Consider the following 22,967-nt stretch of genomic DNA (forward strand, 5'->3'; position numbering starts at 1 on the left):
CGCTTCCTTGGGCAAAGAATTCCATAGATTCACCACTCTCTGGGAAAAGCAGTTCTCCTCATCTCTGTCCTAAATCTACTCCCCCCAATCTTGAGGCTATGACCCCTTGTCCTTGTCTCTCCCACCAGTGGAAACAACTTGCCTGCCTCTATCGTACCTATACCTTTCATAATTTTATATGTTTCTATAAGATCCTCTCTCATTCCTCTAAATTCTAGTGAATACAGTCCCAGGCAGCTCAACTTCTCCTCATAGGGTAACCTCTTCATCTCTGGAATCAGTTTGGTGAACCTCCTCCGCACCACCTCCAAAGCCAGTATATCCTTCCTCGAGTATGGACACCAGAACTGGGCACAATATTCCAGGTGCGGCCTCACCAGCATCTTGTATAATTGCAGCAGGACTTCCCTGCTCTTAAATTCAATCCCTCTAGCAATGAAAGCCAACATTCCGTTTGCCTTCCTGATTACCTGTTGCACCTGTAAACCAACTTTTAGCGATTCATGTACAAGCACTCCTAAGTCTCTCTGCACAACAGCATGCTGCAATCTTTCACCATTTACATAATAATCTGACCTGGTATTTTTACTTCCAAAGTGGATGACCTCACATTTACCAACATTGTATTCCATCTGCCAGACCCTTGCCTAATCACTCAACCTATCTAAATCTCTCTGCAGACTCTTCACATCCTCTGCACCATTTGCCTTTCAATTTAGTATCATCAGCAAACTTAGACACATTACACTCAGTCTCCTCTTCCAAATCATTTATATATATATACTGAACAGTTGCGGGCCCAACACTAACTCCTATGGAATTCTGCTCACCACTGATCTCCAACCAGAGAAACACCCATTTATCCCAACTGTCTGCCTTCTATTGGTTAACCAGTCCTCTATCCATGCTAATACATTCCCCACAACTCCATGCATTCTTATCTAATGGATGAGTCTTTTATGCGGTATCTTATCGAATGCCTTCTGGAAATTCAAGTACACAACATCCACCTGTTCCCCTCTATCCACTGAGGATATAACAATTGCAAAGAACCCCAGTAATATTGTCAAACATGACTTTCCCTTCCTGGATCTATGCTGTGTCTGCCTGATGGAATCCTTTCCATCCAGATTTCTCGCTATTTTTTCATTAATGATAGCCTCAAGCATTTTGCCAACTACAGACGTTAAGGTAACTAAAAAAGTCATTCAAGGCCTCAGCCATTTCAGCATTATCCAATATTAATTCCCCCTTCTCATCCTCCAAGGGACCTACATCCACTTTAGCCACCCTTTTCCGTTTTATATATTTATAAAAGCTTTACCTATCTGTTTTTATATTCTATGCAAGTTTGCATTCATAATCTATCTTTCCTTTTTTTATTGCTTGCCTCATGGTTCTTTATTGCTTTTTAAAGTGTTCCCAATCTTCCTGTTTCCTACTTCTCTTGGCAACTTTGTAAGCCTGAGCTTTTAACTGGATGTCTTCCTTTATTTCCTTAGTTACACAAGGCTGGCTCTTCCTACCCTTGTTATCCTTGTTTTTGACCAGAATATATTTTATTAAGCACTGAAAAATCTCTTCAAAAGTCTTCCACTCAACTGTTCCACCATACAACTCTTGTTCCCAGTCTAGCTTAGCCAACTCTTTCCTCATCCCATTGTAGTCTCCCTTGTTTAAGCATAAAACCCTGATTTTAGATTATACTAGTTCACCCTCTATTTGTATCTGAAATTCGATCATACTGTGATCATTCTTTCCAAGAGGATCCCTAACTATGAGATCATTAATTTTACCTGTCTCATTACACAGATTGCACGTTCCCTCGTAGGTTCGGTAACATGCTGTTCAAGAAAGTTATCACGGATGATTTCTATGAACACCTCCTCAAGACTGCCTCCACCAGCTTGATTCGCCCAATCAATGTGCAAGTTAAAGTCCCCCATGATTACTGCCGTTCCATTCTTACATGCCTCAGATACTTTTTGATTTATCGCCTGTGCCTCTGTAACATTATTACTGGGTGGCCTATAGACTACTTCCACCAGTGACTTCTTCGTCTTACTATTCCTAATCTCTACCCAGATGGATTCAACATTTTGCTCCTTAGATCCTATATCATCTCTCACTATCGCCCTAATCTCATCCTTAATTAAGAGTGCAACCCCACCTCCCTTACCTTCCTGCCTAACCTTCCGAATTACCTGAAACTCTTGGATATTTAGTTCCCAGTCATCACCACCCTGCAATCATGTTTCTGTAATGGCAAACAAATTATACCCCTTCGTACTGATTTGAACAAGTTCGTCGACTTTGCTTTGAATACTACGGGCATTCAGAAAAAGTGCCTTTATATTCATTGTCACTTTAGAATCTAGGAATCTTCTTGTCTTTAACATTTGATTCTGTCCTCCAATTTTACTTTTTTCTTTTCTAACTTTTGCTCTGGTCTCTGCATGGACTCTCATCCTCCTGCCATTTTAGTCTGTCCTTCCTCACAGTCTCCCTGCTCATTGCATCTACCTTTATACCAACTGCTCCACCTTCTGAATTAACGCACTGGTTCCCATCCCCCTGCCAACCTAGTTTAAAGCCTCCCCAATAGCTCTAGCAAACCTGCCTGCCTCTCCTTGCAGTCACCCATCTACCTGACTGAACCTGAACCACATCACTGTACTTAGAGAATATCATACCCTCTGCCCCCAGTATGCTCCTCAGTGTTTCCAAATGCCTCTCAAATTGAACCACATGGTCTGTGAGGAGCTCCAGCTGATCACACTTCGTGCGGACATAGTCGTCAGGGACACTAGACTGCTCCCTGATCTCCCACATCTGGCAGGAGGGGCATACTACCGCCCTAACTGCTATCTTTTGACCCTTCACAGTGAGACAAAGAACAGAATCTTACCTTAACCTTACCTCGTTGCCGATCGCCCTGCTTTGTATTCACAAGATTCACTGCAGAAATTCACCATGGCTTCTTTGACAGCATCTTCCAAACACACAACCACTTCCATCTAGAAAAACAAGGGCAGCAGACATATGGGAATACCACCAACTGCAAGTTCCCCTCCAAGACACAAACCATCCTAACTTGGAAATGTGTCACCATTCCTTCACTGTCGCTGGGTCAAATTCCTGAAATTTTCCCCCTACTGAATTCTGGCTATTCCTCCCCAAAAGTTGCAATAGTAATTGAATGATAGAGATTTTCAAATTGGAAATACATTTCTATCAACAGGAAAAGAGCTTCCAAAAGCAACTTCTATCGAAGGGTTATACATTTTAATAAAAATTAATAATTTCTGCCAATAGTACTGTTGATAATGCAGTGGTGTACCAAGGTGAGCGTGTTCAGGGGCATCTAGAACAGGAATCAGTGCAAAGAGAAGATAAGGTAAACTTGCCAAGTGAAGAGTGAGGCCCTCCTCTTCGGTTCTCTTCTCCCTCCCCTCCATGGATGTTTTGACTGAATGAATGAGACAGGAATTGCTGTGATTGGTGAGGTTTGCAGAGGACTGTGCTGCAGAAATGATGGGATTGTCACTGAAAATTTGGAGACCAAGAAAAAACACTAAGACTAGGCATGAAGATCAGGAGACTGAAGATCCAACCTTTAGGACCGTCATTCTGAGTCTGGTGAAAATGATCATCGTGAGGGTGTACAGATAGAGGGTGAAGACTTGGAGAAAGCAAATACCTTCAATGACCTAGGTGCAATGATGGCAGAGATGAAAGTGAGGAAATTTAACATGGGATCAGCGATGGTTGGAGAGATTGGTGAAAGTACAGTGCTGTATTCTGTGATTGAAAATTAATGTTGAAACTGAAAGGAAGAGTCTACACAGTTGTGAGAGTGATCTTGTGCAGAAACCTGGGCAACAATGAAAAGAGAGAAGCAATGACTCAATTGAGATGAGATACTGATACTGAGAAGAATGTTTCCAGTAAGGAAAAAGAACAAAATCAGGAAACTGTACATCAGGGGGGTCAGTGAAGATTGTCAGAGTACACAGTTTTGAAGAGATTGAGATAGCCATTGAAATCTCTTGCAGAGAGACTGTGAGACAGAGAGAGATAGAGAGGATGGAAGATGTGGTGAGAGAGTGATGGAGATGGAACTGCCATGAAGAAGGAAACAAGGAGAGGCCACAGTCAGATGGAAAGACGGAGCAGGGTTACACTGTGTGTTTGGAGGAGGAGTAGAGAATTGACAGGTGGAGATAGAGCAGGTATTAACCAGCATTGTGATGACTCCAAATCAAGTGGGAGAAAGAAGAAACTATGAGAAGAGATCCTTCGTTAATAAAGGTTATGTTATAAAGAAAGGGGTGGTAAGTCTGTCGTCAGAAGAAATGTGGGAACTCTTCTAATTCCACCCTGCTTCCCTTTTGAAATTATTCACTGTTTACTGTTGCATTCCCTTTGGAAGCAGTGAATTCCAGATCATTTCTACTTGCTGCGTAAAACAGTAAATCCTCATATCCTGTCCTGTATCACATACCCAGAATATTTTATCGTTATCCTTTACCTCTTGCACTATCAGCTAATTCATTCTGTCTATCTGATCTAAACCTGTCATTACCTCTTACCAAACTCTCCTCAATTTCCTTCACTACAATCCCAGCTTCTCCAACCTCACCCTGGAGCTCATTTCCCTCATCCATGGATCCATTCTGGCAATTCCCTCTGCATTGTCTCCAAGGCCCTCACATTTTTCCTGCAGTATGAAGTAAGAGGTCATGATCTAGATGGGGAATATCGAACAAGGATTGTACAGGAAGCTACCTGAACAGTATGTGTGTATCTTTCTGTGTAATTGCAGATGGGAACAGTTCCAGTATGCTGGAGAGCTGTGGGGATGGCAGCCGCTGCCTCAGGCTGAAGGGGCAGATGAGATTCATGTCAGAGTGGGAATCGATCATCTTCCTGGGAACCCCTGTGTAAGAAATGGAGCAATAAAGGGGAGGTGGTGATCAGCAGTTGCCAAGAGGAGAGGGTGATTGTGACCAGGTGTAGGGTGGGGGAATAAGCGACTGGGGATTGAGGGGGTGAGCAATTGATGGCAGGGCAGCAAGCATGGGAAGGGAACAATGAGTGAGTGACAAGGGTTTCAGGATGGGGGAGCAGGGAGCAGGCAATGGGAGACTGAGTGTGGGAGGTCGGAGGGGTAGTGAGTGGGAGGTTGGAGGGTAGTGAGTGGGGTTTAGGACAGTGGGCAGGAGTTGGGGCAGTGAGTAGGGGTTAGGGTTAGTGAGCAGGAGGTTAGGGGCGGAGAACAAGGGTTGCGTGCAGTGAGCAAGAGGTCAGGGGTCAGCGACAAAAGAACAAAGAATAATACAGCACAGTAACAGGCCCTCCGGCCATCCAAGCCTGCACTGACACATTTTGCCCTTCCATACAAAAACTCTCTTCACTTACAGGATCTGTTTCCCTCTATTCCCTTCCTATTTATGTACATATCCAGGTGAATGCTGCTATTGTGTCTGCTCTGGCAGCACATTCCCAGTACTCACTACCCTTTGTGTGAAAAACTTGTCTCACACACCTCCTTTAAATTTCCCTCCCTGCACCTTGAACATGTGTTCCCTAATGATTGACCCCTCCACCCTAGGAAAAAGCCTCTTACTTTCCATTCTAACCATGTCATTCACAAACTTATAAACTTATATCAGTTTGCCCCTCAACCTCCTGCGTTCCAGTGAAAACATACACTGCCTGACCAATCTTTCTTCTTAGTTAAAATTCCCCATTTCAGGCAACATCCTGGTAAGCCTTTCCTGTACCCTTTCCAAACCATCCACTTCCTTCTGATAGTGCAGTGACCAGAACTATATGCAATATTCAAGTGTGGCCTAACTAAAGTTCTATAAAGCTGCAGCATAACTTGCCTATCCTTGTACTCAATGCCCCTTCCAATGTAGGCAAGCATGCCATATGCCTTTTTTACATCCTTATCTACCTGCACTGCCACCTTCAGTGATCTGTGGATCTTCACACCCAGATCCCTCTGCATATCAATACTCTTAAGTGTTCTGCCATTCACTGTAAAATTGCCACTTGTACTTGACTTTACAAAATTCATCACCTCACATTTGTCCGGACTAAACTCCATCTGCCATTTTTCTGCCCATGTCTCCAACTGATCTATTTCCTGCTGACAATCCTATTAGCAATTCCATCAATCTTTGCATTGTCTGCAAACTTACTTATTCAGCCAGCCATATTTTCCTCCAAATCATTTATGTAGACCATGAACAGCAGAAGTCCCAGCACTGATCCCTGTGGAAAACCACCAGTCGCAACCCTCCATTCTGAAAAGCATCCCTCCACCACTACCTAGCCAGTTCTGTATCTATCTTCCGAGCTCACCCCGATATCATGCCACTTCATTTTTTTGTACTAGTCTGCCATGAAGGACCTTGTCAAAGGCATTACTGAAGTCTATGTAGACAACATCAATGACTTTTCCCTCAATCATCTCTGTCACCTCCTCAAAAAACTCGATCAAGTTAGTCAGGTACAAGGTCTCTCGCATAAAACCATGCTGTCTATCGCTAATAAGTCCATTTGCTTCTAAAATACGTTTAGATCTTGTCCCTGAGATTCTTTTCCAATAATTTCCCTACCACTGACATGAGGCTCACAGGCCTGTAATTTCCTGGATTATCCCTCCTACCCTTCTTAAACGTTAGGACAACATTGGCTATTCGGAAGGTAAGGGGGCAGTGTGCAAGAGGTCAAAGGGCAGTAGGCGTGAGGTCCAGTGCAGTGAGTGAGAAGTCAGGAACAGTAAGAGATAGATCGGGGGCAGTGAGCATGCCACGGAGGGCACTGAGTTGAAGGCAGAAACTTCAGTTGTTATCTAACCATTGAACGTGATCGTGACTCTTTTGTCACTCTGTTACAGAATGGAGAGTCTGGGTGCTATGTTTAAGACAGGATTGTACATCAATGACCTCAGTATGCATGATTCGAGCCGAGACCTGGTTCTTGCTGGCACCCAGCAGTCAGAGGAACTCAAGAGAGCTCTCATCCAGGTCAGAGAGTGGGGACTGGCCTCTTTGTCTCTGAGCATGGAGGGAGCTATGTCAATGGTAGCTGGGACAGGGCTGGCACTGGGGGCACTGGAGGCATGAGGTGCGTGTCAGTGTATTTTGGTGGGTGCAATGGGATATCAGTGGGTGCTGTTGGATATCAGTGGGTGCTGTTGGATAAATGGAGGCTGTGTGGTACTGGTGGGAGCTGGAGGCCATATCAGACTGTGGGCCATGTGGTATTTGTGGCCCTGTGTTACCAGGTGCATGGTACTTGGGGCTGTGTGGTATTGGGAGCCGTACAGTGTTGGAGCTGTGTGGTAGTGGTGGGTGCTGGGGCTGTGTGGTACTGGTGGTACTGTGTGGTACTAGGTGCCGTATGGTGGTAGGCTATGTGGCAGTGGTGGGTGCTGGGGGCTGTGTGATACTGGTGAGTGCTCTGGGCTGTGTGCTACGGGGGGCATGTGGTACTGGGGTCTGTGTAGTACTGGTGGTACTCTGCAGTATTAGGTGCCGTGCGATGTTGGGCTGTTCGGTAGTGCTGGAGGCTGTGCATTACTGATGGTACTGGGTGCCATGCGATGCTGAGGCTGTGTGGTAGTGGTGGGTGCTCGGGGTTGTGTGGTACTGTGGTATTGCGTAGGGGGTTGGTGGTGGTGTTATGTGGTGTAGCATCAAGGTGTTCAGGTTCCTCTCCATGTTCACAGCATCTGTTTTGTTGATTTCATCATTTTAGGAACAGAAAAAGTCAAGCAAACTTGAGGAGAGCATGAAAATGCTGGACTATGAGATGAAGAAGACAGATGATCTCCTGTATCGGATGATTCCGAAACCTGTTGCTAAGAGCCTTCAGAAAGGATTGCCTTCTGTTAACACTTGTGAGGTCAGCGCCTTTGATTAAGCTTCGCAAAAGACACATTCAAATTGTGACTGGGTACACATTCCTTAAACAAATAACCTGCCAATACTGCCTGGGAAACACTGAAACTGCCCAAATACTCCCATACCTTGACACTGCCTGTTTGCCTCAATACTGCCCAGGAATGCTGAGCCTGTCTGGATACCCTGTACCCTGATATTGCCAATGTATCTTGATACTGTATGTGTGTCCTGATACTGCCTATGTACCCCAATATTGACCATGTACCTTGGTACTGCCTGTGTACATTGATACTGCCCTTATACCTTGATACTATCTGTGCACCCCAATACTGCCTATGTATGTCGATAATGCCCAAGTGCCCCTATAGAGTTATAGAGTCACACAACATAGAAGAGGTAATTTGGCCCCATGAATCTGTATTGACCAATTTACCCTAGTCCCAATTTCCTGCACTAGGATGTTATGACATTCCAAGTGCTCATCCACAGGAATGTTGAAACTACCCAGATACAGTCTACCCTGATATTGCCCAGCTGCCCCTGTATCCCATTATAGCAATGCCACTCCTCATAGCTCAATTCTGACTGCTTTTTATTACTACATAGATACTCTGATACTACCTGGGAATCCCAAACTACACAGGTTCTCCCTGAATCCTCATCCTGCCCAGTTACCCTTACTCTGCCTGGGCACCCTACTACCACTTTACCTCCCCATACCCCTGTTCTGCCTGGGTACCTTGATTTTTCCTGGCCCTCTGCACACCCTGATAAGGCCAGGGAATCCAGACTCTGAAAATAGTTGACACCACCTAGACTCCCATACCTCAATATTGCCCACGTACCCAATTCTGCTCAAGTACCACACTACTGGCCATGTACTCTGATAATGCCCAGCTAGCATGGTACTGTCTCCGCACCTCGATGCTGCACATATACCTCAATAATACCCATGTATTTTAATACTGCCCGGTACCTTAATAATGCCTGTATGCCTCGATACTGCCAAGGGTGTCCCTAAAGAGTCATATCGCACAGAAGCGGCCCTCAGACCATCATGTCTGAGCTGACCTACCTACACTAGTCCCAGTTATCTGCACTAGGCTAGGACTTTGAATGTTCTGACAAGTGCTCATTCATGTACCTTTTAAAGATTTTGATGTTCCCTGCTTCAACTACCCTCACAGGCTGTGCATCCAAGGGCCCCACCAACCTCTGAGTGAAAAAGCTTTTCCTCAAATTCCCTTTAAACCTCCTGCATTTGACTTTAAAATTATGCCCCTTGTTACTGATCTTTTGACTGAGGGTAACAGCTGCTTCCTATCCATGCTGCCCAAGCCAATCATAATTTTATACACCTCTATCAGGACTCTCCTCAGCCCTCTCTGCTTCAAAGAAAACAACCCAATCTTATTCAGCTTCTCTTCATAGCTGAAATGCTCCATCCCATCATTATGGTGAATCTCCTGTGCACCCTCTCCAATGCAATCACATCATTCCTATCACCTTACTACAGGAAACTATAGGAAGGACATGCCTGTTTGCCCCTGACTGAGATACTGCCTGGATACCTCTACTGCCTGATACTGCCCAGTACAGTTCAAGTACCCCAATATTGCAAGGACCTCTATACCTGTTCTGAGGAAGGGTCACCGGACCCGAAACGTTAACTCTGTTTTCTCCTTCACAGATGCTGCCAGACCTGCTGAGCTTTTCCAGCAACTTTGTTTTTATACCACAACACTGTCTGGGTGTCCATCTATGATTGTGTTTCAGTGCCTGTACCTATTCTGCCAGATACCCCCATACCATGATAATATTACTGACCAAACTGGCCATGTCCTGAGGGACAACTCTGCCAGGTTTGGCTATGGCAGATAGTGTACAAATAAGCAACTTACAGGAGGAAGAATTTCCACTAACATACCCTTCCTCAATGATGGAAGAGTAGTATGAAAGATAAGGCTGAAGCATTCACAACAATCTTCAGCTAGATACACGGGGTGGATAATTGATTTTGACTTCCTCCATGGGGCTGCAGCATCAAAATACCAATCTTCAGCCATTTCCATTCACTCTATATGATTTCAAGAAACAGCTGGAGGCACTGTCGAGGCTATAGACTCTGACAATATTCTGGCAATAGTACTGAAGACTTGTGCTCCATAACATGCTGCACTCAAACAGACACTGGCATCTACCCAAAAATGTGCTATCAAGCAGCATCTGCTCAGCAATAACCTGCTCACTGAAGTCCAGTTTGGGTTCCGCCAGGGCCACTCAATTCCTGAATTCATTATAGCCTAGGGTAAAACATCGTCAAAAGAGCTAAATTCCAGAGGAGAGGTGAGAGTGACAGCCCTTGATATAAAGGTCCCTTTTGACTGAGTGTGGCATCAAGGAGCTGTTGCAAAAGTCGAATCAGTGGGAATCAGGGGGCAAACTCTTCACTGGTTGTAGTCATATCTGGCACAAAGGAAGATGGTTGTGTTTGTTGAACATCAGTCATCTCAGCTCCAGGATATTCTCCAGGAGTTCTTCAGGGTAGTGTTCTAGGCTCAGCCATCTTCAGTTGCTTCTCAATCATCTTCCCTTCATCATAAGTTTGGAAGTGAGATATTCTCTGTTAAATGCACAATATTCAGCACCATTCACAACTCCTCTGTACATGTCCAAATGCAGCAAGACATGGGTAATATCCAGGCTTAGGCTGAACAGTGGCAAGAAACATTCACAGCACACAAATGTATAGCAATGGCCATCTCCAACATGTAAAAATGTAAGCTTTGCTCCTTGACATTCAAGGGCTTAACCATCAGTGAGTCTCCAATGATCAAGTTGAACAGAAATTCAACCTGACTAGTCACATAAAAACAGTGACTACCTGAAAGAGCAGGTCATATGCTAGGAATACAGCAATGTGTAATTCACCTCCTGACTCCCCAAAGCCTTTCCACCATCTACAAAGCACAAGCCCGGAACGTGATGGAATATCCCCAGTTGCTTGGATGGGTGCAGCTCCAACAACGTTCAACATACCATCCAGGACAAAGAAGCCCACTAGTTTAGAACCACATCCAGAAGCATCCATTCTCTCCACCACTGACGCTCAGTAGCAGCAGTGTGAACCACTTATCCGCATAAATCCACTGAGGCTTCTTAAACAACACCTTCCAAACCCTTGACCTCAACCATCTAGAAGGACAAGAGCCACAGAGAAAGGGGAACACTATCCCCTGCAAATTCCCATTGAAGCCCCTTGCCATCCTGACTTGGAAATATATCACTGTTCCTTCAGAGTCAGTGGGTAAAAATCCTGGAACACTCTCCCTAATAGCACCATGGGTCTGCCTACAATGCATGGAATGCAGCAGTTCAAGAAGGCAGTTCATCCTCATCTTCCTCAGGGAAAGTAGAGTTGGGCAATAAATGTTGACCAGCCAGCGACATCCACATCTCATGAATAAATCAATAATAAAAATAATCTGTTCCAAAGCCCGCACCAGAGGCAACAGAGAGCCTTTGAGAGACGAAGATACAATGGAAGTTAGAGAAATGGTGAACGGAAAGACAGAGAGTGATGTATAGCCGTCTCGAGGTTCCTGTATGTATTGTCTAATTATGATGGTTGACCTTATGCAGGTATTCCCAGATGTCACTATCCTGTTCAGTGATGTGGTTGGTTTTACTCGGATTTGCAGTCATATTACTCCGATGCAAGTGGTTTCTATGCTGAACACGATGTATACACTGTTTGATACCCTGAGTGAGAAGCACAGAGTCTTCAAGGTTGGTGTTAATGATGGGGAACACTACTGAACAATCAATACACTGCAACATCAATTATAGCATGAGACTACTTAGATTCTTCATTCTGCAACAGCACGCTGCCAGTACAATCCAAAGGCAGCTTTCTTTTAAGTTGTTAAGACTGGTCCCTGAGTGAGGTTCTGCAATTCATATGATTATGGACTGGACACCTCTAAATTGTTAGACCTCTCACTTGGTCACAGCAAGGTTAACTTAGCACAAAGCATCCCTCTCTGCATGGTTACCTTTCCTGGTTCCAATGTAATTTACCTTTTTAAAGGAGACAATGTAACTAGGTTGTCTTGCGATAAGGGCAGAGAGAGTTCATCGGTTACTAAAAATGTGAAGAAAAATAATAAATAGATTCATATAGATTAGAAATGAGAAGTGAGGAAACACATAACAGCTTGAATGAAGAAAGAGAAATCAATATTTGACTTGTTTGTGAGGAGTAGAAGGCGAAACGTGTGGTCATTACGTGAGTGATTCCAGGGGTGCTGACCTTGTCAGTTAGAACCATTCATAGATCATAGAATCATACAGTCCCCACAGTTTGGAAGCAGGCAATTTAGTCCATCGAGTCCACACCAACCCTCCGAAGAGCATCCACCCAAAGCCGACCTCCTCCTATGTCCCTATAACCCTGCAATTCCCAAGGCTAATCCACCTAGCCAGTGCCACCTTTGATCTAGAGTCTCTTGGGTTGGCAAGTTGTCCTGTTTTCTTTTTGACAGTGGTTTTTTATGACTTGTGATTTGCTTCCAACAATCAATGAGAGAGAGACTTTGTCTTTCATCTTCAAACATGTAAGTACTTAATGGATATTCTTCACCTGTGACCTTCACAGCACAACCAGCTCCATAGAACTAGAACAATAGACAAGCATTCTGACACCCTGGTGCAGTTGATTTTTAAACCCTTTCTCTTGTGTAGGCTTGGAAGTGGAAAACAAAACCTGTCTTTGTCACAGAGTTGCTTCCTTTTACTTCCCAAGACTGTATATGATGTGTGTAACTCACACAATGTGGTTTCTGCTGAGGTGATAGTTGGCCTCTGCAACCACAGGACATTACACTTCAGTTTTTGCATTGGATCTGTTCCTCTGATGTGCCTTTATCAGGTCCCAACTCAACTTTTTCTGCTCAAAAGAAAACAGCCCAAACTTAGCCAGCCTCCCCTTCATAATTGAAATGCTCCATCCCAGAAAACATCCTGGTAAATCTCTTCTGCATCTCCTCCAGTGCAATCACTTCCTTCCTAGAGTGTGCATACCATAACTGTACACAGTACTCCAGGTGTGTCCTAAAAGTTCTGTACAGCTCTAACATAACCTCCCTACCACAACTAATAAAGGTGAGCATCCTTAATAGCCTATCCTCCCACCTTCTGGGACTTGTGGACAAGCATCCCAAGATCCCTCTGTTCCTCTGAACTTCCTTGTGACCTGCCATTCATTGAGTCATTCTTACAAAGTAGATCACCTCACATCTATCAGGGTTAAATTCCATCTGCCACTGATCTGTCCACCTGACCAAACCATTTTTAATGTTTCTATAAATTAACACCTTCGCCCTCACTGTTAACCATCCAGCTAGTTTTTATATCATCGCAAACTTGGTTATAATCTCTCTGACATTCTGATCTACATCATTTATGAATATCACAAACAATAAGGAACCCAGCACTGGTATCAGTGATATGCCACTGCACACTGGGCTGCAGTCACACAGCCTTCTATTGCAACCGTCTGTCTCCTGCCACCAAGCTAAGTTACGTTGGATCCCATGAGCTTTTATCTTTTTTTATCAGTTTCCCATGTGAGAACTTGTCAAAGACCTTGCTGAAATCCATATAAACTATATCAATTGCCCTACCCTCAACTAAACACTTTGTCACCTCTTCGAAAAATTCCATGAGACTTCTTAATCATGACCTCTTTCTGACAAAACTGTGCTGACTATCCCTGATCAAATGTTGCCTCCCTAAATGGACATTCATTTTCTATTTCATTATTTTCTCCAATAGTTTCTCTATCACTGATGTTAGATTCACTCTAGACCAGAGAGTACTCCCCCAATAACTTTTTTAACTCCTCCCATTGTTCTGCTGTACATTTATTCTGAAGTAGCTGTTCCCAGTCTACTTCCTGCCTTATCTTAATAAAATCTGCCTCACCTTAATCTAAAACACTTTCATAACAAACTTAAAACATATAATGTTGTGATCACGACAACTGAAATGCTCCCCCACTGTCATCTTGAACATCTGTCTGGTTTCATTCCCTAGAATTAGGTCCAGTACTTACTTTCTCAGTGCACCTACACGTTGACAAGAAAACTCTCTTGTATACATTTCAAGAAATCTGCGCCCTCTAAGCCCTTCCTCATAGAATTCCTACAGTGTAGAAGCAGGCCATTCAGCCCATTGTTTCCGCACTGACCTTTCAAACAGCATCCCACCTAGATCCACCTCCCTACCCTATCCCTGTAGCTCTGCATTTCCCATAGCTAATCTACCTCGCCTGCACATCCCTGGACGCTATGAACAATTTAGCATGGCCAGTCTACTTGTGCTGCAAATTTGGACTGTGGGAGGAATTCCACGCAGACATGGTCTTATTATGATTATCTCAATTAACATTGAGGCAGTTGAAATCCCCTAATATAATTACCCTATTCTTAACTTTATATGCCTTAATAAATTGACTACATATCTGCTGACTGTTTGGGGGCCTTGTGACTGCCCCCTTTATATCGCTATGCTCTCATTTGATAACTCTTCCAAGATATCATCCCTTCTTACTGCAGTATATGGAAGAGTACAGGACAGGAACAGTCCCTTAGGCCTACCAAGTCCTTGCCAAACGTAATGCCATTCTAAACTAATCCCATCTGTCTGCACATGGTCCATATCCCTCTAATCCCTGCCTGTTCATGTGTCTGTTTAAATGCCTCTTAAATGTTGCTATCCTATCTGCTCCTCTGAAAGTGCATTTGAGGCACCTGCCACCCTTTGTAAAAATGTGCCTCACATATCTCAGGGTCATAGTCATAGAGCTGAACACCATGGAAACAGACCCTTCAGTCCAAATCATCCTTGCCGACCCAATATCCTAAATTAACCTCGTCCCATTTATTATTTGGTCCATATTCCTCTAAATCCATCCTATTCCTCTAAATCCATCCTATTCATATACCCATCCAGAAGCCTTTTAAATGCTGTAATTGTACTAGCCTCCATCACTTCCTCTGCCAGCTCATTCCATACACACACCACTCCTCTGTGTGAAAAGGTTGCCCCTTAGGTCACTTTTAATTCTTTCCCCTCTCACCTTAAACCTATGCCCTCTAGTTTTGGACTCTGTACCCTGGGGCAAAGACCTTGATTATTCACCCCATCCATGCCTCTCATGATTTTATAAACCTCTATATGGCTCCGACATTCCAGGGAAAATAATCCCAGTCTATTCAGCCTCTCCCTATAGCTCAAACCCTCCAACCCTGGCAACATCCTTGTAAATCTCTTCTGAACCATTCCAGGTTTAACAACATCCTTCCTATAGCATGGAGACCGGAATTGAACGTAGGGGCCTAACCAATGTCCTGTACAGCCGCAACATGACCTCCCAACTCCTATACTCAATACACTGACCAATAAAGGTAAGCATACCATTCCTCACTATCCTATCTAGCTTCAACTCCACTTTCAAGGAACTAATGAACCTGTTGTCAAGGTCTGTTTGTTCAGCAACACTGCCAAGGACCTTACCTGCCCTGATTTACCTTTCCAAACTGCAGCACCTCATATTTATCTAAATTAAACTCCAGCTGCCACTCCTCGGCCCATTGGCCCATCTGATCGAGGTCCTGTTGAACTCTGAGGCAACGTTCTTCACTGTCTACTACACCTCCAATTTTGGTGTCATCTGCAAACTTACTAACCACTATGTTTACATCCAAATCATTTATGCAAATGACAAAAAGCAATGGACATTGCACTGATCCTTGTGACACACCACTGGTCACAGGCCTCCAGTCTGAAAAGCTACCCTCCACCACCACCGCCTATCTTCTACCTTTGCGCCAGTTCTGTAATCAAATATCTAGTTCTCCCTCTGTTCCACATTATCTAACCTCGCTAACCAGTCTACCATGAGGAACCTTGTTGAATGCCTTACTGAAATTCATGTAGATCATGTTCACTGCTCTGCCTTCATCAATCCTCTTCATTACTTCTTCAAAAAACTCAATCAAGTTAGTGAGACATGATTTCCATGGCACAAAGCCATGTTGACTATCCCTAATCAGTCCTTGCCTTTCTAAATCCTGTCCCTCAGGATCCCCTCCAACAACCTACCCACCACTGATGTCAGGCTTACTGGTCTATAGTTCCCTGGCTTTTCCTTACCACCTTTCTTAAACAGTGGTATCATGTTAGCCAACCTCCAGCCTTCTGGCACCTCACCTGTGGCTATCGATGATACAAATATCTTTAAACTTTCCCTCCTCTCTCCTTAAACGTATGCCATCTAATAGTTGACATTTGCAGTGGGAAAAAGACAATTACTGTCCATCGTATCCATGCCTCTCAAAATTTTATACTTCTATCAGATTTTCCCTCAATCTAGAATGCTTTAGCGAAAACAATCCAAGTTTGTCCAATCTCTCCTTATAGCTAATACACTCCAATCCAGGCAAAAACCTGGTAGACCTCTTTTGCACCTCTCCAAAGCCTCTACATCCTTCCTAAAGTGTGGACAACAGTATTGCACATGGTTTAGGAAGGGGCTGTAGTAGATCTTGTATTGGGGAATGAGCCTGGCTAGGTGACCAAATTATAGTGAGGGGCCATTTTGGGAATAGTGGTCATAATTCCTAAGTTTTAAGATAACTATGGATAAGGATAAAACTGGTCCTCGGTGAAAGAGCCAAATTGGGTGAAGGCGAATTACGAGAATATTAGGCCAGAACTGGAGAAATTAGATTGGAAGTGGCTTTTTGAGGGTAAATCTACATCTGACACATGAGGAATCTTTTAAAGGCCAGTAGATCAGAATTCCAGACCAGCATGTTCCTGGAAGGATGAAAGATAAGGAATGGCAAGATTTGGGAAAGCTAGATGACAAGAGATATTAAAAGTTTAATTTAAAAAAAAGGAAGCATATGTAAGGTTTGGAAAACTGGAGTTAGATGAGGCTTTGAAGAATATAAAGAACTTCACATAACGTTTAACTAAAGTTTTATACATGCTGCAACATGACTTGCTAACTTTAACACGCAATGCCCCAAGCAATGAAGGAAAGCATTCCATATGCCTTCTTTACCAGCTTTTCCATTTGTGCTGCCACTTTTAGGGACCTATGCATTTGCACCCCAAGATCCCTCTGCATATCAATGCTGCTAAGGTTCCTGCTATTTACCTTATGCATTCCTATTGCATTTGACTTCCCAAAATACAGCATCTCACACTTGTCCAGACTAAACTCCACCTGCCATTTCTCCGCCCAACTCTCCAATTGATCTATCCTGCTGTTTCCTTTGACAACCTCTCTCACAATGCATGATTCTACCAGTTTTCATGTTGTCAGGAAGCTTATTAATCTAATCAAACCACCTACATTTTTATCCAAACCATTTATGTATATTACAAACAACAGAAGCCCCAACGCCAATCCTTGTGGAACATCACAGGTCACAAACCACCAATTGGAAAAACACCCTTCCACAACTACCCTCTCGCTTTCTATGACCGAGCCAGTTTTGTATCTGACTTACAAACTGACCGTGGATTCCAAGAAACTGAATCTTCTGGACCAGTCTACCATGAGGTACTTTGTTAAATGCTTTAGTAAAGTCCATGTAGCCACCAACCACTCCCCTAACCACAATCACCTTTGTCACTTCCTTAAAACAAAACTCAAGGAAATTTGAGAAGACCTCCCTGCATAAAGCCACGGTGATAATCCTTAAAAAGTCCATTCTTTTCAAAATGTGAGTAAATCCTATCCCTGAGAATCTTTGCCAACAATTTCCCTGTCACTGATGTAAGGCTCACCAGTCTACAATTTCCTGGATTAGCTTTTTGCCCTTCTTAACCAAAGGAGTAACTGGCTATTTTCCAGTTTTCTGGGACCTCACTTGTGGCTGAAGAGGATACAAAGATCTCCGCCAAGCCCCAGCAATCTCCTTCCTTTCCTCTTTCAGTATCCTGGGATATATTCCTTCAGGGATACTTTTTAAAATGCTCTACATCTCCTACTTCTTAATATCAACGTGTCCTAGAATATCAACATACCCCTCCCTAATCTTACCACCATCCACATCCTTCTCCGTGGTTAAAACTGTTGTAAAGCACCCACTACAGATCTCATCCACTTCCTCTGGCTCCACACACAAATTCTCTCCTTTGTCCTTGAGTGGACTTAACTTTTCCATAGCTACCTTCTTGTTCCTAATATATGTATATATTTCCTTGGGATTCTCCAGAATTCTAATTGTCAAGTTCATTTCATGGTCCCTTTTACCCGTCCTTATTCCTTGTGAAGGTCTTTATATTCTTCCAAGCCTCATCTAATTCCAGTTTCCTAAACCTTACAGATACTTCCTTTTTCTTTTCAATTAAACTTTTAATATCTCTTGTCATCTAGCATTCCCAAATCTTGCCATCCTTATCTTTCATCCTTATATGAACATGCTGGTCTGGAATTCTGATCTACTGGCATTTAAAAGATTCCTGTGTGTCAGATTTGGATTTACCCTCAAAAAGCCACCTCCAATCTAATTTCTCCAGTTCCTGCCTAATACTCTTGTAATTCTCCTTCACCCAATTTAGCACTTTCACCCGAGGACCAGTCTTATCCTTATCCATAATTATCTTAAAACTTAGGAATTATGGCCACTATTCCCAAAATGGTCCCTCACTATAATTTCAATCACCTAACCAGGCTCATTCCCAAATACAAGATCTACTACAGCCCCTTCCCAGTTGGACTATTTCCATATTGTTTCAAGGAACCTTCCTGGATGCACCTAACAAATTCTGCCTCATCAAAGCCCCTGGCAGTAAGGAAGTCCTAGTCAATACAACAAACCCTGAAAAACCTATTGTTTTACATCTTTCCATGATCTTTCTACATATCCCACTGGCTTTTGGGAGGCCTATAGTATCACTCCATCATAGCAATTTCCCCTTTCTTATTCCTAAATTCCAACCAACCCCTCCATGATGTCATCTATTTGCAGCTGTGACTTTCTCCTTAATCAGTTATGTATCTCCCTGACGACTTTTATATCTCTTTCTATCACGCCTGAAACACCTAAATGCTGGAACATTGAGCTGCCAGTCCTGCCCTTCTCTTAACCTGGTTTCTGTAATGGCTACCACATCATACCACACATACTAATCCAGCCTCTGAGCTCATCTGCTCTATCTGTTATACTTCTCGCATTAAAATAAATACACTTCATATGCCAGTCACATCATGTTCTTTACCCCAGTCCTGCCTGTTTTTCCTATTAGACTTACTTGATTAACCTCTACCTTCTCCTCAATCACTCCACATGCTGAGCTACTGCTTTGATTCTCACCCCTCTACCACACCAGTTTAAACCCTCCTGAGTAGCATTAGCAAGCCTCCCCACAAGTATATTGGTGCCCCTCCAGTTTAGTTGGAACCTGTAAATGAGCCCTTTTTTGTAAACCCTCACCACCTCAAACTGGGAATAAATTCTGCTCTGTATTAATGAAAGCATCATCATTATCTCAGTCTTGCATTTATTGGTTTGTGTCAGCTGTCTCTCGGTGGATAGCACCTTTACCTCCAAGTTCCCAGACATAGCACCATTGAGGTCTACAAAACAGAAACAAGGTCCTTCAGTCCATCACATACATGCCAGTCAAAAACAACCACCTAACCATTCTAAATCCATTTTCCAGCACTTGGCCTAATAGTCTTGTATGCCTTGGCATTGCAAGGCTACATATAAACACTTATTAATTGTTCTGAGGGTTTCTGCCCCACCACCTTTATAGGCAGTGAGTTCCAGATTCTCACCAGCTTCTGGGGGAAAATGTTTTTCTTCACATCTCCTCTAAGCCTTCTGTCCCTTACCTCAGATCTATGGGCCTGGTCATTATTCCCTCCATCAAACTGTTTTTTCTTGTCTACATATATATGTCCCTCAATTTTATATATCTCAAACATGTCCCCTCTCAGTCTTCTGTGTTGAGGAAAACAACCCTAGTCTATCCAATCTCTGTTCATCTCTCCAGCCCAGGCACCAGCCTGGTAACTCTACTTTGAACCCTCTGCAGGGCTATCATATCCCTCCCATAATATAGATTTCAGAACAATACTCTATCTGCAGCCTAACCACATTTTATACACTTCTTGCATAGCCTCTCTGCTCCTAAACTCTATACCTCAACTAAAAAAGGCATGTATACCATATACCTTCCTGGCCATTTATCCACCTGTTCTGATACTTTTAGGGACTGGTGTATATGCATACCAAGGTCCCTCTGATCCTCATTGGTGGAACCGTGGGAGGCATTCATCATATATTGCCTTGCCTTGTTTGTCCTGCCCAAGTGCATCACCTCACATTTATCTGGACTGAATTCCATTTGCCATTGATTAACCCACCTGACCAGCCCATTTATGTCTTCTTGAGGTCTAAGGCTATCCTGCTTGATACAAAAATTGGCGGGGTAGTAAATAGCATCAGTAAATTTATTAACCAACCCTCCTACTGACAAGTTACAAAATAGCAAGGGCCCAACACTGACCCCATGGGGCCCCACAGGACACAGACTTCCAGTCAGGAAAACAGACCTCAACCATCTGTTTACTGCCACTCAGCCAACTGTTGTCCCCATCTACACGTGGTCACCTTTTTGAAAAATTCATTCAAGCTCACCAGACTTAATCCTCCCAGTAACAAAATTACGCTGACTGTTCCTGATTAATTCCTGTCTCTTCAAATGCAGAGTAATTCTATCTCTCAGAGTTGTTTCCAATAGTTTCCCTACCATTAAGGTTAGACTGACTGGCCTGAAGTTTCCTGATTTATTTCTTGCTTCCTTCTGAATAACAGTACCACATTGGCTGTTCTCCAGTCTCTAGCACCCCTTCTGTGGCCAAAGAAAAACTGAAATGAGGTTTCAGATTCAAGTCCAAACCCCAGAGACCTTACTAAAGTCATGGATGATGCAGTAATACAGTACTGAAGAGGGCATTGCAACCAGAGGGTCAGCACATGAGAAATAGTATCAGGATTGAACTGCCAGAGGAAGTGGTGGAATCTGGTACAATTACAACATTTAAAACGCATCTGGGTGGGTATATGAATACAAAGGGTTTAGAGGGATATGGGCCAAATGCTGGCAAATGGACTAGATTAATTTAGGAGATCTGGTTGGCATGGACAAGTTGGACCAAAGGGTCTGTTTCTGTGCTGAACATTTCTATGACTCTATGAATATGCCATTCAGCTCCTCAAACCTGCCCTGACATTCAACAAGGTCATTGCTGAAACTGCCCGAGGCCTCAGCTCTTCTTTCAGCTCCTCAAAGCTCTCAACTCCTCTTTAGATGGCTGAAAGTATCTATCTCTGCAAACCTCTCGGTTAGAGAATTCCAGACATTCACTATCATCTGATCAAAGAAACACCTTTGCATCTCAGGTTTAAACAACTGTCCCCTTCTTCTGTAATCACATCCATTAGCTCAATATTCCTGCAATACTGTAAAGATCTTCTCAACATCTACCCAGTCAAGTCCCCTCAGAATCCTATATGTTCAATAAGATTACCCTTCATTCTTCTAAACTTTCATGAAAAAAGGTCTAACATTTTTAACTATTGGATAAGTCATCCCAAAAATCAGCCTAGTGAATTGTTTTTGAGCAACTTCCAATGATGGTATTTTTTCCCAAAAGAGGGTCAAAATTATATGCAGTATTTCAGTTGTGTCCTCACCAATTCTCTATACAGATGTAACAAGACTTTGCTGTTTTTAAACATGTTCTTTCTGAAAATCCAAATCTGTACCACCTGCCAATCCTCAAAGAAGTTGCACAAATTTGTCAAAGAATTGGCAAATGGACTCTAGCATTTTCCCAACTGTTGGAGGGTCAGTGTTGGGTGTGTGGTTTTCGGGTTCATCGTGGGATGGATCAGTGTGAGGAGGATCACTGGTGTGAGTGACTGAGAGTATTAGTGAGAGGGATGACAGTGTGAGGGAGAGGGACAGCCCGCGAGATTGCTGGGTGTCAGAGTTGGAGCAGAATGATTAAATGAATCACTCAACACCCATCATTGTTAAAAGGTTTTTATTATTTTATACCTCTGGGGATCCAGAAGCTTCTTCACTAAACAAAGGGAAACATGAATATTCATTTGCTTTTATCCTGGCTTTGGCTATTACAAGTCAATCATATTATTAATTTGTTTTATTCAAGCATGGGTTGAGGGCACTGCTGGCTAGGCCAGTATTTATTGCCCAGAGTCAACCACATAGACCAGGTAAGGATGGCAGTTTCCTTCCCTAAATCAACAATGGGTTCCTTGTCATCATTTGATTCGTAATTCCAGATATTTTATTGAATTCATTTCCACCATGACAGGATTTGATCCCAGGTCCCCAGAATCTTTACCTGGGTCTCTGAATTAACAGTCCAGCTAGGCCATTGCCTCCCCAACATGATTGGATGTCTATGTAATCAACTAGCTTAATCATGTGACTGCTTGATCAGTTGACAAATAGTTCCAGTTCTTCCCATGATCTCAGAGTTTACCAGAAGTCCTTATCACTTATCTTCAGCCTTCACAATACATCTTTTTCAATTGCATTCCAAGTTACAGCTAGTATACTAGTTACTCAGTATGCCCCTGCCAAAACCAATGGGACTCCCATCTGCCTTAGACTAAATATCTATATGGGAATCTATTTCCATTACTTAAAACTCCATTTTATATATATCATCTGCGGCTACAATTACCTGGGGGTCTTAACTGATGTAGATTAGATCCTTCCCTTCATCCCATGACCAATACCAGACTTTGAACTTGCCAAGTGGGGCTTCTACAGCATTTCTCATGATGTTCCTCATCAAACTTATCTCTATATGAGCAGCAGGTGCACTTTATTTCTATGTAACAGAGCCCACTGTATACATTTCATAGGATTCTTTGTGTGTTATCTTTATCCAGTTACCTTGGATTTACACGATTGAAGGCA

At 43.2% G+C, this 22,967-nt stretch overlaps 2 protein-coding genes across 2 annotated transcripts in view; one reads left to right on the top strand and one right to left on the bottom strand.

Moving 5' to 3' along the window:
- The window catches only part of grk6 (G protein-coupled receptor kinase 6), a 127,201-nt gene extending 124,234 nt beyond the window's left edge, over nucleotides 1–2,967 (bottom strand). The window contains exon 1 of the mRNA XM_048603817.1: nucleotides 2,920–2,967. The gene's annotated coding sequence lies outside the window, so the exon portion shown is untranslated. The remainder of the gene's footprint in view (nucleotides 1–2,919) is intronic.
- Nucleotides 1–22,967, top strand: part of LOC109937490 (soluble guanylate cyclase 88E-like) — a 116,899-nt gene that overhangs the window by 50,236 nt on the left and 43,696 nt on the right. The window contains exons 9-12 of the mRNA XM_048603942.1: nucleotides 4,826–4,943; nucleotides 6,911–7,040; nucleotides 7,774–7,920; nucleotides 11,562–11,708. Coding sequence (XP_048459899.1) covers nucleotides 4,826–4,943; nucleotides 6,911–7,040; nucleotides 7,774–7,920; nucleotides 11,562–11,708 — 542 coding nt within the window. The remainder of the gene's footprint in view (nucleotides 1–4,825; nucleotides 4,944–6,910; nucleotides 7,041–7,773; nucleotides 7,921–11,561; nucleotides 11,709–22,967) is intronic.

The sequence above is a fragment of the Rhincodon typus genome, chromosome 12 (genome assembly GCF_021869965.1).
Source record: "Rhincodon typus isolate 14 chromosome 12, sRhiTyp1.1, whole genome shotgun sequence".
Lineage (NCBI taxonomy): Eukaryota > Metazoa > Chordata > Chondrichthyes > Orectolobiformes > Rhincodontidae > Rhincodon > Rhincodon typus.